The sequence below is a fragment of the Pararge aegeria genome, chromosome 13 (assembly GCF_905163445.1).
Source record: "Pararge aegeria chromosome 13, ilParAegt1.1, whole genome shotgun sequence".
NCBI lineage: Eukaryota > Metazoa > Arthropoda > Insecta > Lepidoptera > Nymphalidae > Pararge > Pararge aegeria.
The window spans coordinates 3,928,053-3,944,159 of NC_053192.1; the positions used below are offsets into that span (position 1 = coordinate 3,928,053).

The 16,107-nt window shown below is 34.8% G+C and overlaps 2 protein-coding genes across 3 annotated transcripts in view; one reads left to right on the forward strand and one right to left on the reverse strand.

Annotated features, from left to right (window-relative positions):
- The window catches only part of LOC120628725 (structural maintenance of chromosomes protein 1A), a 31,581-nt gene extending 27,383 nt beyond the window's left edge, over positions 1 to 4,198 (reverse strand). The window contains exons 1-5 of the mRNA XM_039897304.1: positions 3,948 to 4,198; positions 3,219 to 3,339; positions 1,833 to 1,932; positions 1,245 to 1,393; positions 769 to 937 (exon numbers count right to left, since the gene is read on the reverse strand). Coding sequence (XP_039753238.1) covers positions 769 to 937; positions 1,245 to 1,393; positions 1,833 to 1,932; positions 3,219 to 3,339; positions 3,948 to 4,059 — 651 coding nt within the window. The 5' untranslated portion in view covers positions 4,060 to 4,198. The remainder of the gene's footprint in view (positions 1 to 768; positions 938 to 1,244; positions 1,394 to 1,832; positions 1,933 to 3,218; positions 3,340 to 3,947) is intronic.
- A 1,531-nt stretch (positions 4,199 to 5,729) lies between these two features.
- On the forward strand, positions 5,730 to 15,444 carry LOC120628753. Of its 2 annotated transcripts, XM_039897361.1 has the most exons (13): positions 5,730 to 5,795; positions 6,386 to 6,550; positions 7,474 to 7,589; positions 7,777 to 7,921; positions 8,215 to 8,430; positions 9,811 to 9,934; positions 10,151 to 10,263; positions 10,792 to 10,989; positions 11,747 to 11,933; positions 12,298 to 12,413; positions 13,343 to 13,531; positions 14,437 to 14,541; positions 15,249 to 15,444. In XM_039897361.1, the coding sequence occupies exons 1-13, from the start codon at positions 5,730 to 5,732 to the stop codon at positions 15,345 to 15,347; spliced, it is 1,839 nt and encodes a 612-aa protein (XP_039753295.1). In that variant the 3' UTR covers positions 15,348 to 15,444. The 2 variants fall into 2 exon arrangements, with proteins under 2 accessions (XP_039753295.1, XP_039753296.1); XM_039897362.1 differs by lacking the exons at positions 5,730 to 5,795; positions 6,386 to 6,550; positions 7,474 to 7,589; positions 7,777 to 7,921; positions 8,215 to 8,430 and adding an exon at positions 9,204 to 9,596.
- The last annotated feature ends 663 nt before the right edge of the window (positions 15,445 to 16,107 follow it).

Consider the following 16,107-nt stretch of genomic DNA (forward strand, 5'->3'; position numbering starts at 1 on the left):
TCCGCTTTCATCTCACATAAGAACAATGATTGTTAAATTGTAGAACAATGTTGGAAAAGAGCAACTGCTAAGTTTCTTGGCGGCTTCTTCTCGGTAGAATCTGCCTTCTAAAGTTTAGGTAGAGTCACTACAAGCAGAAATACTTGACGTTTTAAAAGTGCTTATATTAGGCCTACTTAAAATACACGAATTTTGAATCTTTTGAATTTTGTAACTTTGTAAAATGTATAATAAATAAAATAAATAAATAAATATAGCTGTTTGTTTTCCAAAAAATAAAAAAAATTAATAGTCCGTAAATCCTTACGGGTTAGTGAAGAGCCTACACATTGAAAAACTGGTGGGCCCTCACACTATCACAATAATGCCCAAACGCTACCCTTCGCGTTCCCGGTTCGGAAAGCAGATTCTACTGAGAAGAGCCCGCAAGAAACTCGAAAGTAGTTGCTCTTTTCCAACATCCACATTTAAAATCATTTTCTATCTTGCGGGAGAAAGGCTTCCAATCTAACTTGTTATCAAGGAATTCATCAAAGTGTGGAGTCGACTGGGCCAGTGTTAACTGCGGCCTTAACCTTTTCTCATTGTGGGAGGAGACCCATGCTCTGTATTGGGCCGATAATGGGTTGGTATCTATAATTGATTATTGTAATGGCACTAGACAGAATTTGTAATTGTAACACAAGTTTTTTTTTAAGAATGTTGTTACAATTAATTGTCGGTGTGTCTTAGGGATAAATGAATAAATGATAAGAGTAAGTGTCATACCAACTCCTCTTTAAGCCTAGTATATTTCTCAGCCTCGTCTTTTTCGTACTTCGCCTCCTTTCTCTCGGCAGCAACTCCCTTCTTCTTCTGGTAGGAGAACTGTGCTTCTTCATCGGCGCGGTTGACTTCCGCGCGGCAAGCCTCGTACTGCTCCTTCAGAACTCCAGAACTGAAGACCAAATAAGTCTTATCTCAGCGTTGGAACTCAAGGATATGGCATTAAGACAATCTCTAGGCCACATTAATATATGTGACATAATTTTGCAATGGTTATACAGTGTTTGAAAAACTTCAATTGACTGCATCATTCTAATGTCAGAACACTAATATATATAAGTATCAAATAGCACATTTAAATGTTTTATTTACTACAATGTTATAAAAACAGTTAAAGTTGGATTGGAACCATACTGTATATCAATAGGTCAGACAGACAGTTGTAGACAGACAGAACTCTTCACCCCATGTGTACTCACCCACTGATTTCCTCAAACAGAGCAGTCCTCTCTTTGGGATTCTTCATGGCGATGCTCTCCACGGCTCCTTGGAACACCAGGAAGTTCTTGGCTTTGACATTGATGCCCAGCTTCTCAAGTTCAGCCAGGTACTGGCTTACTGACACAGACTGGAACAATCATTTTGCAACTAAGTTTATGCTAACTAGGGTATGGTATTTCAGGAAAGCTCAAGAAAAATTCACTGGGCTATAAAGAGAGATATTCTTAAAGTTTCTACATTTGGTCTAATCATTATACTGCTCAGTAATTTGCGAAGGTGTGTCACCGATTTAACATGGCGGTCCCATGGTGCTGTCATAACTATCCCACGCTTTTTCACAATAAATATTTTTTTTTGTCCCTATCTTGATTGTCTCTACTAACCGGGGGGTAGGTAATTAATAATAATTTTTAAACTTATATTTGCCATTGCCAGACGGGTGATATGTCCTCTGTCAGGACTATTCACCATGTTTGAGACACAAGTTTACTGGTGTCCTGCTATTTTTAAACTTAATTACAACAATATATTCAGAGATTGCCAATTCAAAATCTAATTAGAATTACCTGTCCATCAATTTTGTGATCAGATGACTGCCCAATGACAGACCTTTGGAATTGCTTCTCTGTCATGTCTTCCAGAATAAATGTTGCTGTCACCGACGCACTGAAACAGCAGACGAAATTTCAATAGCCAATGGGTAGAAACAACAGATCAAACATAATTACTTTTGGGTACATTCAGAAATTTTAGGTTCATTTATCGACGAGTGACGAGTATTGTTTAGCCCCAAACAAGCTGATAATCATAAGTAGCATAATTACTCGCTTAGCTGGTTTCGTTAGTGATACTTTGTTTGGTGTAAAACTGCGAATATAAAAATATTTTGGATCATGAAAACAGATACATACTAAAATGAAGACTGATAATGATACGTAATGTGTAAAGCTAACAGTTTTTATATGAGAAATAAACATCACTTAATTATTTATATAAGAATATGTTTTTGGATGAAATCCAAAATTATTTTGAAACTAACCTAAATTCAGATTACTTTTGGGCCCTAAAAACTAGTTCAAAAGACTAGCAATGATCATTGACCTTAAGTTGCTATAATCTACAATAACCAGATAAAAGGGTTCAATGTTATAATTATTTTCGGATATATCCCTATCATCACACAGACTAGAATGCAATATATTAGAACTATCTATTTCCTGCAAAATTCAAAATTCATTTATTTCAAGTAGGCCTAATATAAGCACTTTTGAAACGTCAAGTCTGTCTGTTTGTAGTGACTCTACCACCGGTTCGGAAGGCAGATTCTACCAAGATGAAGCTGGCAAGAAACTCAGTTGCTCTTTTCCAGCATCAAAAATTTACATTTTAACATTCATTTTTCTATCTTGTGAGAGATGAAAGCGGAGCTGGATGCTTCCAAGCAAGCTTGTCGTGTAGAAATTCATCAATTGTATAATAACCTTGTTGTAATAAATGTGTTTTAACACATTCTTTAAACTTATGCATTGGTAGGTCCAAAATTACCTTAAGCTGCACGTTGTTAAACTGGGTATCCATATTCAGTTTTAAAATAAAAATGAGGTAACTCAGACTTTCAACTGCACGTATGGTCGTTATATCAACCAACAAAATAAACAGTTACAAAATATGCAGTTATAACAACCAACTTATTTTGCAACACCAAACAAATCCTACAACAACCATATTTTTTGTTATGAGTGTGATGAAGTCAACATCTGTGCTAACTTGCTGATGCTCTGGCATTATAGTAAAATGTATGTAAGCAGTATATTTTGAAGGTTGGTTTGGTTTAGTAAATTGAGAAACTATAAATACATGCCAACCAGACAAATCAGTCTGGTGGATTATAGCAAATTAAGCTTAAATGTCATTGAATATTGTCCACGTCGGGTAAAATACCAATACTATACCTTCTTGAAGCAGGTTTATTGATAGAGGCTCCATGGATAAGATCACTGAGGCGTTTCACTCGTAGCAATGATGTCTTCTCCCCCATAACGAAACTCACAGCATCCATGAAGTTTGATTTTCCTGTTAAAACAAACTATATAGTGTAATTCACAATATAAAGTATAATGATTGACTATCCTATGAACCAGATACCAGATGAACCTTCCAACCAAATACACATATTATTAGTGTAACAAGATTTAAGCAAGCAATTTACAGTATTATAATAAGGAAAGACATTATTGACAATAAGGATACTATACAATTGATGAATTTCTTAATGACTAGGTTGCTTGGAAGCATACTATTCTGGAACATCTTTCCGAAGACAGAATAATTATTGTAAAAATTATCATGTTGAAAAGAACAAATGAAGTGATTCTGGATTGGAAACACTTTTGTTTAAACCCTGTTCAAATAAAAAGCATAGTACAGATATAGCTTGAGTTCACACAGCTAAAAGCTGAATAGATGTTATTTGGTATCATCAAAACGCTCATACTAATCGATTTTAGCACTTTTTAATTCATATTTTTACTAAAAATAAGAACATTAGATGTTTTAAAAAACTTTTTTTAAATTTCTTTAATGTTTCTGTTTCAAATTATACAAATAAAAAAGTAGTCCTTGCTACACAATAACTGTAGCGTACTCTGGATTTGATGTTAGTATTGAAATGTATAATTTACCTGAGCCATTGGGGCCAACGACTGCGGTGAAAGACTTCAGAGGCCCTATGCGGTGGCGCCCGCGGTAGGACTTGAAGTTCTCCATGTCTATATATCGTAAGAAAGCTGGCATCGTGAAAATTTATGAGAGACACTGAAAAAAAACACTATTAGCGTCTTAAAATCACAAAAACATTATAAAATCAAGAAGTCTTCGCGCCAAATGTCAATAACAATTTACTTTGCAATACAGACAAAACTTTTTGACATATTTTGACAATGCTTAAGCCACAGACTAAAAATCAATCAGATTATTTTGGAGGTTTTTAGTGTTTGCTCTATATTCTCATTCGTTTTTTTCTACTAATTTGTACTAATTTTGAACAGAAATAAAACGGATTTTTGTAGGATTTTTGATAACCTATTAGTATTTTATAAGTATCAAATAGAATCTGGGAGATGTCGACTTGAAAGGCACTGCTATTTTTGTTCACTATGTTAAGAACATTACATTAAACATATCAATTATTTTTCTTGCGAAAACTTACCGGCATATACCTAAATGTTCAAACATAAGCAAAATGAAATTGTTGAAAACGACTGTTTTGAGAAACTATAAAAATACAATATAAATTTTTTATAAAAACACAATATATAAATTTTTGCCTTTTATCGACTTAATAACTTTCGTATGTAAGTTATGTTAGGTGCCCCTAATTAAATTTTAATATGAAGAAATATCCGCATACTGGCCAACTCGCGAATTCTTCACAGGACGCCCTTGATAAAATTGTCAGCAGGACTACCGCTACGGCCTCCTTTATGGTAACGCTTTAATGCAATTATAAACATTCAATTTTGAGAAAACCCTCTATTAGGAAGATCTTAAGATAGCCTTCCGGTTGTATATAGATATTAATTGTTCTTGCGGTATAATATATCGGAAGCAACATATTATGTTAGATTATTTACGACATACGATCAGTCTTGTTGGAATGTTCAAAATGTCTGCCACTTTTCGCCAGCACTTATTTGAAAGATATTTTTAGGTATAGGTACAATTTTACTGTAGTTGGTACCTACTAAATTAACTGAATTTAAACATAATTCCCATAATACTAGTATTTTGGGAATTATGTTTAAACGTTGTAAAGGACAAAATATATAACAAATTTTAGTTTGTTTATTGTTAGAGCAATAGGAATGTCATCTAGCTACTCATGTTGGCAGTGTTCATAAGGCGGACACAGGAGGAAATCCCAATTAGTTTCATACACTTAAGCCTGCGCTGTCCGTAAGCTGTCTGTGAGCGAGCTGTGTCTTAATAACCGTAATAGGTAAAGAGTTGAAATTTTAAAAGAATGTCCATTTCTATAATAGTAAATTATAAAAAATGGTATATAAAAGTATATACATTCCTCTTACACTAAATAGTGTATTTTCACCTTACTAATGTTAGTACTATAAATGTTTCTTATTGCAGCCTGGTACGGGACCTTTCGTGCATAAGTCAAACTCGCAATTAACCGAAATAAAATTGTTTATGAATTTTAAGTTTATATTTGCCTTGCTTCAGCGCTGCTTGGACGTTTGACTCTGACAGACGGATGAAAGCAAAATAAACTATTAACTAAACCAGTCAACTAACTATTTTAAGTACCTATTTCAATGCAAACAATTATTTTTGACTGACCAACTAAAAAAGCGGTGTTCCAATACAATGTGTACTTTTCTGAGTTCGTAACCAGGCGATGGATTGATCGATAGGTACTAAGGGCCTCTATGTAGAGCCAAAACGAAGACATGGGGCTCACAAGTAACACCGGATTATTGGCTAGTGTACAAGAAAAATGTCTATTCCCGATTAAGGTAGGTTCCCGCCTTACTCTTGCTACTTACAAGCTAAAGGATTACCTATTTGTAGGTGTCTACTTTATTTTCTTCAAACAAAACACACCAAACAAAGTCTGGAAACACCTAGTTTAAGTCTTATGACTTATTTAATGTCCACCTATTTTGTATGTTGTAGTACGCGATAGCGTAAATGTCTATCTTTACATGTTACAAAAGGAAATCGATCCCGATGTTTTTACGCCTAAAAACTTGGCAAGGGATTTTCATTCATGCTTGAGAGTTCCATCCATAATTTCTTCAAGGGCGTGTGAAGTCTACCAATTATACGCACTTACGCACTTGGCCAGCGTGATGTACGGCCTAAACCCTTCTCATTCTGAGACGAGACCCGTGCCATGTGGGTATGCCGGTAATGAGTTGAAGATTATGATAATGTAAACAATAAAGCAAGAAACTCGCACAAGACTAACGCGAGTGTACTTGCAGGTTAAAACGCTCCACATCGCAACGATCATTAAGATCGCCTTCGATCACGGTATTTAGACTTATAACCCGTTGCACTCGTATAACTTAAAAAATTACGGATAAAATTTATTTATATACAGAATAACCATCAAACAGAGCTGCGATGCGACGTGGCCCCAGCGCCGTTCATGCTACGGCCTTACGCGGGTCTCTACAACCCCTTCTCGCACTCCTGCTCTGTGCTCTGCAACCATCCAGCCGACAATGCGGCCCGGGAGTTCGTCAAGAAGGCCAAGGATGCTTGGGTAAGGAATGAAACAACTGATGATGCGTCATTTCGTTTATGATGTAAGACTAAAGCAGCAACACATGCAATCTCAGTAGCTGCACAAGAACCTTACGTCAACTGGCCCTGGAATTAAACCACGGTGACGGCAAAGATTAAATATCCGATTGAGGGTCTGACTGCCGGTGTGACTGAGTGTCTTTGATATTGGCACAAGCTTGAATCTTACTCTTACTTAGGTAATGGAAGGTTTAGACTTGACCGTGAGATGGAAGCGTTTGTCTTGAAGATGCTTTACTCTGCTATTCCATATTCTCACAACTTGGCTCTGCAAGCTTGGAAAAGCATATCAAGAAGGGAAGAAATTCGGAAAAGTAGACTACAGAAAATTTAAAATAGAAAGGTTCCTTTACCTTCGTAATGGAAGGTTAGGATGAGATGAAAGCGATTGCCAAGAAAAAACAATTCATTCAAACAAGTTTAAGTGAACACTTGGGTAAGATGTAAGAATCTGAAATAACCGACCACAGAAGGGAAGGTATTCGGAAAGTAGACTAAGTACAGAAAAGCTGAAAATGGGAAGATTAAAACACAGATTTTGTGCGTATAGGATACATCACTCTAGTTTCTCTACATTATATCTTTATAGTAACATCGATCAATGATCGTTATTTTTTGTCAATTTTCGTCTAAAAAGTTATCGAATCGCCGCCTTACACTGACCTCTATTATAGTAAAATAGAGGTTAGTGCCACCTTAGAAGTTTCACTTCAAACTAATAACCTTTGTCAGTGGTCTCTCATTTAACTTAAATAATAAACTATGTTGTTGATTTACGACAATGTTGGAATGCCACCGTGAGGTTACCATAAGGAGGTGCAAAGCTATAAAACTTCCGCAAGGTAGAACTTTCATAATTACCCACATGAACTTTTTTTGCAGCTCCTGGAAGGCAAAGGTCACATGTTCCAAGAGGACCTAGCAAAGTTTCAAGATCATCATGAAAAGGAAAAGAACAGAACGCCTCACGACATCGTCACAGAAGATATGTTTCGAAGGTTTTTGCAACCTATTAAATAAATATTCCATATCTTTCTTAGTAATACCTAAAAAAATAAGCAATCAATAGTTTAAGAGTCGAATAGTGTTGTATCTGAACTTATTAGCTAACACTTAGATAGGTCCGTCTGGTAAGTTGTTCAAATGTCTGATAAACGTACTTCCATTCCATATCCATTATTTTAGATACACGGAAACAGACTCCCGTCCTCTGACACCAGCCCCAACGCTCGCCAGTGGAAAATCCAGGGGATCACGAAGATGCTTAACACCTGACCAACCCCATCAAAGAACTACCATTGTGCTTGACTTGAGGAGAAGTCATAGCCAGGTATTAAGTAAATTCTAAAGCTCTTCAAAGTATTCTGTTTAGATCATGCTTTTTTGCTGTTTCTTCGACTTTATAAATTCCAGTTAACATAAGTTTTTCAAATAAGTTTTTCTTCTAAGTGCATGAATATATTAAAGTGACAAATAGTAGGTTAGTTTTTTGATTATTTTTAGTAATACACATTACATTTGCGTTAACGTAAATCTGTAATTTTATGGAAGACCACAGTTATTATTTTACTCAAAAAATCGTGTTCAAGCAAAATATATTCGTAAAAAGTTTTCCCTATTTAGGAAACCTTGTACTACCATGGCTATGGAACTTCGGAGATGACAGTCGGTCAATCTCCAAGTGTTAACGAAAGGTCTCTCCCCTCACTGAATCTCTCAGGCAGCGCTCACAACCGTCTTGTGAACGGCCAGTGTGAGCAGCTACCACCTTTGGCCTCGCCTCTCGTCCTGGCAAAGAGGACGCCTAAAGAACCTGTTAGTGTAAGAACTGTTAAAAAGGTAAGTGCAAATAATGTTTTTTTAGGAAGCTAAGTACTTATTGTAATGAGTGGAATGAAAGCTAGAACTTACCAGAGGATGATTCTATAATATATTCTGAATGTAATGACACATAATTATCATGTAAAAGATTTTCCTCATCTTTAGCATTATCTTCATCATCATTCTCTGTATTAATATTACCATTGTATTAGCATACAATTGTTGAGAACAGGTCTCCTCTCTGATAGCTGAGAGAGAAGAAGGATTAAATCTCTACACGCTTGTCTTATACCGGTACGCAGACTTAACGATTATTTACCATCAAATCCCAACAATTTTTTTAATGTAACTAAATTAAATCCCGGAATTCGTAATTTACTATTAACCTAACCTAACCAAGGCTTTTGATTGTACAATATATTATTCAGATGATATTTATATGCACCCGAAATTTAGTATTCGAGGCTAAAACTGGTATACCTGCCTATAGCCGACAACGGAAGGACACCTCACTGCTTATTCATTGTAGCTTTGCTTAGCTAATCAAACTCTTGTAAATGGACGTATATATCTCCATGACCAATAAAGTTTACGAACTTATCAAGGTTTACTAGAGCGTGGAAAGCTTATTAATAGTACTTTACAACTGATAGGTGCTAATCTATATTCGAATGACGTAAACACCGATAGCAAACTTTCATTTAGAATCTTTCGCGTTAGGCTTCGGAAAACAAAATGGGATTTTGAGTGCTTTTGTTTAACACCAGTAACATAAACCTCTTAGTGTCAACATGTTACCGTTTATAATATCAAAAACAAAATTATTGCAAATAAAAAGTAGGAAACCGAAAGAAAAAAATCAAAAAGACAAATGCATTATCGTGTCAGAAGACAATTTTGTGACTCCCAAAAACAAACGTGTAAAACGTAAACCGTTGACTTTACCACAAATTATAACAACAGCGCCTTGCGAGTGTACTGTCACGCATGTGAATAAAATTATAATAAATTTTGCGCCTACAAGCAAGAAAAGAGGAGCTTCCAACATTGTTCTATCCTTGACATCCTGGGAAGCAGAGAAGGAGAAAAAAATAAGGTTGCCTAACCTTAAAGTAACGAAAAAGTTGATTAGGAGAGAACGAATTGTAACTTATGACAGTGAGGAGTTTTTTAAAAAGCTCGAGGTGATGTGTCTTAGTTTTCTAAGCAAAAGTTTTGAGTAATCTTGTTCTTTAGAATGTGTTCAATGTTTTTAAATAACTTGTATTACTAGAGGTTTGAATCAAAATTATTGTTACGATAGTAACTTTAAATCAATGGTTGGTCGACTTCAGCTAAAATCTACCACAACACAAAACCGTCATTTGTATGTAGGATCAAACATTTGATTGTTTACAGAATCAACTTAAAGCCTTAAATCTGGGTAAAGTTATTAAGAATAAAAAAACCGACGCACCGGTATCACAAAGATCACAGGACAAAGAAGAAAACGAGGGTAGTGAGCAAAATATTGATGAGGGAGGTAACTTTAAATTTACATCTTTCTTCTAAATTAGTTTAGGAATCAGGAACATTTGGAACTTCTCCTTTTTTACAAAATTTTAAAATTTATCTAAACAGGAAGAAATACATTTTAATAAGAAAAATCGTTTGTTGATTTGTTAGCTATGATTGGATCATTATATAATAAGGTACGTGCGTAGAATTTACACAATTAACTACACATGGTACTCTTCAGATGGTGAAATTCGTAGGCGTGGTAAACGCCGTCGGAAAGGAAGGACTGGAGGTAGCGATCGCATGACTTCAGCTGGACTGGCAGCGCAGGCGCAACAAGATCCTGAAACACAAGTAATTTAATATATTGTAATTTGCTATAAACTGTACCATCCATCATTTTGTCACAATCATTTCCATCTTCAAGACTATATTCATTGTTAGTCTAGATTAAACCAAAATTGACCCAAACATGAAACCTTCTAAACAACTACAAATGGCAAAAAAACCGGTTTTTTTTTTGCCATTTGTACTACCTTACTCGTCTTGAGTTTTTTTTATTAACTGAATTTTTAAGTACTTTTGTCTGAAATAGACATGCAGGTTCTATCGTAACCTAAGTTATAGTTCTAAACTTAATAACAAAAATAATCCCTTATAGACTATTACTAAATACTACTGCTGCAGAAATATCTTAGGAAATAGCTTGAATGTTACAAATAAGGCTTGAATGTTATTTTTCCACGTAATGTATTTTCTTTAAGTCTTCATTCGTCCTCCATCCATAATATAGCATTTATGGATTCAAAGTTGATCTGACGAAGTCCTATTGCATATTGAAGGTACTTTGGATAAGTGCCACTTAAATGTGCGACGTTTTAGATTGCAGGAATCGTGACGGACTCCCAGAACCCCAGCTCAAGGGGATCCGTGGCTCAGGAGGACGAGGATGATATTTTACTGCCGGTAGTCAAATCTGTTACAGCTAGGAAGACTGACTCCTTCCTGGATGACGAAATATTAAAGTATTTGCACAGGGAGGTCGATGAAGACGCTATCGAAACCGAATTTGATACCAAGGTTTGCAAATCCTTTCCGCACCGAAATACCTCTTAAAGGTTTTCACCATTTTCGCGCGTTTGGGCCAAAACCCCTCAATTAGGCTTTTGGGGCCGGCCGGTTTTCACTTATTTTTTATACCTCTGTTTCACTATCTGTCTCTTCAAATCTGTAAAACTAGTAAGAGGAAAGACAGGGACACAATATAAAAATTCACAGGTTAGCGATTGATATTTTAAAATTTAGATATAAACTTTGGTTTGTGATTTTCTGTAACGAGTTTTTGTAGTTTCTACTAAACTAATTTTATGGCCGCCATCTAGATGCCTGGTATTCTTCTACCAGCTTTCTGCTGCGTATTGTAAATAAAGATGGCAGTAGATACTGATGCATTGATAAACATGGGGACGGAATCAGTCAGTAAAGCTGTTTTGGAAATGGAGTGCGATCACGTGAGGCCACAGTTACTCACCACTCGCATTGTCGGCATAATTTCTCTATATGTACTTGTTTTAAGAAAGTTACGTAGTCTCATTAGTAGTAAGTAGTATTCTAGGCTAAAGTTGTTCCGTAACATTTTCTATATGCATATAACAAATTCTAACATACATTAGCTTGATTACATTACAAATTCAATTTTTTCGTCGGAATGATGATTTATGGAAAATAATTTTACAGAAATAACCCATTAGATACTTTAGTTTAGTTCACGACTTTCAGTTTATTTGTTTCTGCAATCTGAATTCGTTAGTGTTTCTTATTCATTGTATGATTTTAGAGACGATACGTACTAGAGGAAGCTTATAGGACTCGGCCCGAGCGTCAATACGGAGTGGAAATGCAGACTCTGCTACGCGAATACCGAGTCCCAGCTGTCAGTCTGGGTGATTGGCTTCATATACCACGAGTGTTTTCGCGGCAGAATGCTCAATTCAGCTTGCCTTTGGACTCTAATGCCTTAGAAAGTATGTTTTTTAATCTGTAACCAGGCTAGGACATTTCATTTAGTCATTTTTTTTTTTAAATGGGTCCAATTCGATTGAACACAAACCTCTTTACTAAACTAGATTGACAGATCTAAAAGAAGGACTATCCCTTTCTACAAGGAGCATTGTGATAAGGATAGCCCTACTTTTAAACATGTTAATTATGTTTCAGATTTATGTAATATTTTCAGTACTAGCTACTACACAGTGTTAAATACGTTTTAAAAATAGGAAAAAAACTAGTGTATTAGATTATAAATATTAAAAAAAAACCTACTATTTTTATATTATGAATAGGTATTGTGTTGACCTTGATTAAAGAAAGAAAGTGTCGCAATTTCAGCATTAAATCCAATGAATTACGCTGCAAGATACGTTACAGTGAAAAAATCAAAACAGTTGCTATATTTAACAGTGTTAAGAAAATTTCTGCCAAGATGTTACAGGATGCCCATAAAGGTAAACTATTAAAACTAACCAATTGATTAAGTTAACGAAATAAATGTAGTTTTATTATTAAACAATAAAAAATACTGTAACCTGTTGATAATCTCTGATACCTGAATTAATATTCAATGCCAATTTGAAATAATGTTTGGGGCCAGCTTGTTTTAGGAGAGCCTCCTTTATAAGGCGTGCACTTCTTACAAGCACAAAAACAATGCCTATCCGACAAGTTTTATTTAGCCTAACCTAACGTAGGTAACTATTGTACAGGACGAGTTGTTGTTTTATGCCATCTTCTTACTTTACCTACCCTGACCTAAAACCCTATGCAAGCTACTGATAAGTAATGTATCAAGAGATGTTGAGCTATGCCTATTGATTTTGATGATGTTATTTTTTAATATGTATGATGACTAATTTTGAAATTGAAAAATTGCCCTATGATGATCGGTACTGTTATGTAGAATATGTACTATTATTCAAAAATATCATATTTTTGTTGAAAACGCTCGCCGGGTGTCATGGCCGCACTCGAGACGTCATAGGCATATTATAGCTATCTGCCTTGTTTCATAGCTAAAGATTAATAATTTTGGTGTTGATAATTTTAAATCACAAAACACTTGATAAAGTCAAATAGAAAGTGCTTGCGATTCTTCGTACAAAATTATGTTTATATAGACGTGACGTCATTCGGCGTTCAACCTGTCATGGCGGACCGCTAGATTTTGCAGTTTTATTTAATGAAAATAAATACCAATCTCACTTAAAAAAATAGATAAAATATACGTTTTTCTAAATACGTTAATCACATAACATTAGAGAAATACAATATTTTAGCGATTCTTTGTTACTTGCCTTTCGTAGACTTAAAATACCTTTAAGCGTTATATTTAACGCTTAAAGGTATTTTAAGGTATGTTTAAACCATCTAATCACAGGAAATTCAAGAAGGCCTAATCCTCATGATGGGTGGCATCCTATCCTCGGAGCAAGCTAATCATTTCCAGGTTATAATGGAATGGGGCCAATACGTGGAAGACGAAAACATTCCAGACGAGATCAAACTTACATTACTCGATACTGGTTTCCGAAAACCCGTGATTATTGAAGGAGGCGATTCTGGCGAGGTATCACTAACCTACCTACCTTTTATATACTTATTGAAGCGGAACTAGCTTGTGTTATGGGTACTATATATATTTATAAGATAATTGATGTTTTTTTGTTTAATATACCTACCTATAAGTAAGTACTTATAAACTTCCAGTTGTGGGAATGTATCCATCAACCTGAGTCGTTTGTGCTTCAAATGTAATTACAACGGCAACTACGTACGGAACTTTGCAAGGTTGCTAGAAATAAGCAGGGCGGTAGTATTTTCCCGGACGAGCTCTGTCACAAAATGCTCTACTACTACTAAAATTAAGCATCAGTTGCACACAAATCTGTAAACAAAACTACATTGGCAATTCTAATTAAAGTAGTGCTGTCCTTATCACACTACAGTGGAATCTCTATAACTCGAATGTCACGGGAAATGCAAAAAAGTTCTATTTTTCTAAAAAAATCCGTTATCTTCTTTTGATTTAAAATTTTTTATCTATTATTTTTTTAAGCTCAATGATTAACAATGTACAAAAACAATAGATTAGAAGCCCCAAACCCGAACATTCCTTTTGGATTTTATTGTTCGGGGAATCTCAATGAAGACGTTATTATATTTTATTAACTACGACTTACGGAGTCTCCTTTTTGAAATTCGAGTTATAGAGTATAAATATGTATCATCAATACTTCGTAGGGAAATAACATTTTGTTCGAGTTACAAAGTCTAAATAATTAGAGATACCGCGTATTTAGGTGTTCAGCGGAAGGGAATGGCAATTTCTTTCGACTTACTGAGGATTTCGACTTAACGAGGTTCGAGTTATAGAGATTCCACTGTATATCCCCAGGAAATTAATAGCATTATTTTTAAACCGTCTGATTTTGAAACGATGTATTTTTAATCCAATTTATTTTGTTCTTGCAGCCACAAGGTAGCACTATAAAGTTCAGAACTTGGTGTGGACTCTGCGCAATATGCGAACGAATGTACGGAAGGTTCCCGCCCAGAGATAAAGACCCGCCGGATGGTGTATGACTTTTTTTATATTTCAATAGCAGAATCACCCACACTCACAGCTTATTACCGTCTGGCAGCGGGGGAAAATCGTGCCCATCAAATGGCTTTAACGCCTATAACAAGTTAGTTAATTCGACGACTTAACGTGCTCTTCAAAGGAAGCGGGTAGCCACGAGTGCCAATTTCATAACTCCTTTCTTATAAGAACTAAGAATTCTTTAACGGTAAAACCCAATACCTAAAAGTTTAGTACAGGCATTTCGGAATACGTATACAGGACTTCATGATCCGAAACAGTACATGCTAACCACTAGACAAACAAAGCAGTTTTTAATTTACTTATTTTTCACGTTTTTTCAAACCAAAAAGAACAAAATAGAACTAATTTTATTAGAGCTCAAATTCATCTCCACTTAAGGCAGCTCTCTGGGTAGAGTTTGCAGAATTAGCAACTCTTAACGGAAGTAAAATAGGTTGCACATTGACTTGACTTTACAACGATATCAGTTTTCGCCGCGAATTCCCATTCGCGGCTTCGTTACGTTCTAATAAGGTTATTGTTGTTAAACAAGTCAAACGCTCGCCGATTCGATCACGAACCTAATTTCGATAATCTTTATCTTTATTACTTTAACGATAATCTTAATGTTAACGACTTGCTTCTTGCGCGATATGTTACTGAAAATGTAATAAGTTGGTGTTGGTTTTTTTCTTTGCAGATGGAACTTAGCGACTTTACCATGATAGAAACTAGACTCGCTGTTCTCAAAGTACACAGCGGATTAATAGAAGTTCTGAATACGATAAGAACACGATGAAGATATTGCTTTCTTTTTATACTTAGTTTGAATAGTGTTAAACTTGCTTTACAGTTTGATTGTGTATTTTATATTATGCTCAAGTATGATATTTTTATTTAGAAATAACTTTTATTTTATTCCTTGTGTTTATTTATTTGCGTACGGACATTGATCTTAATTTCAAAAATAATTCGAACGAACTCTGTTAATAAATAATCTCACGTTACTGAACGCTTTTTCAGAGACATTGTTTTGAATGATCGAAGATCTATTTATGATCTGTTTATATTAATAGTGCTGTACCGAATTTTGTTCTGTAATATATCGATGCAGAATGAAACTGATCAAAATTATTATGATAAAATTTATATTAATCATTAAAATATCCCTAATTTACTAAAATTTTGTTTTTAGTGTTATGTTATTTATATTGATATTTTAGTTTTAAAAGTTTTGTTTTTAGTGCTATGTAATTTATAATTGTTTTATTAAAAGGTCGCAAATTTCTTTTGAGGTGAAGCATTTTAAATTAATTTATTATTCTTGTACTAAAAAAACGTTTTGTACACGATAAATATCCACTTATTAATATTTCGAGTTATTCGCATTCTAGCCAGGTAATAAAGCTTAAAAATTTATACATTTGTCTAATTTTTATGTATTAATAATTGGATGCATAAAGTTCTTATATATATTATATATATAGACTTAGATCAGTTTGTATAGCTCGGAGTTGTGTGTTTGTGCTCTTAGCCGTTGAGAAGTGGTAGCAAATCTT

What these genes read in the sequence shown, in the direction of transcription:
- LOC120628753 (XM_039897361.1), top strand. Translation starts at nt 5,730, where the DNA reads ATGGGGCTCACAAGTAACACCGGATTATTGGCTAGTGTACAAGAAAAA. An exon ending in GGACTCTAATGCCTTAGAAA is followed by an intron (nt 11,934 to 12,297) that starts GTATGTTTTTTA and finishes TCGCAATTTCAG; the next exon opens with CATTAAATCCAATGAATTAC. An exon ending in ATAAAGACCCGCCGGATGGT is followed by an intron (nt 14,542 to 15,248) that starts GTATGACTTTTT and finishes TTTTCTTTGCAG; the next exon opens with ATGGAACTTAGCGACTTTAC.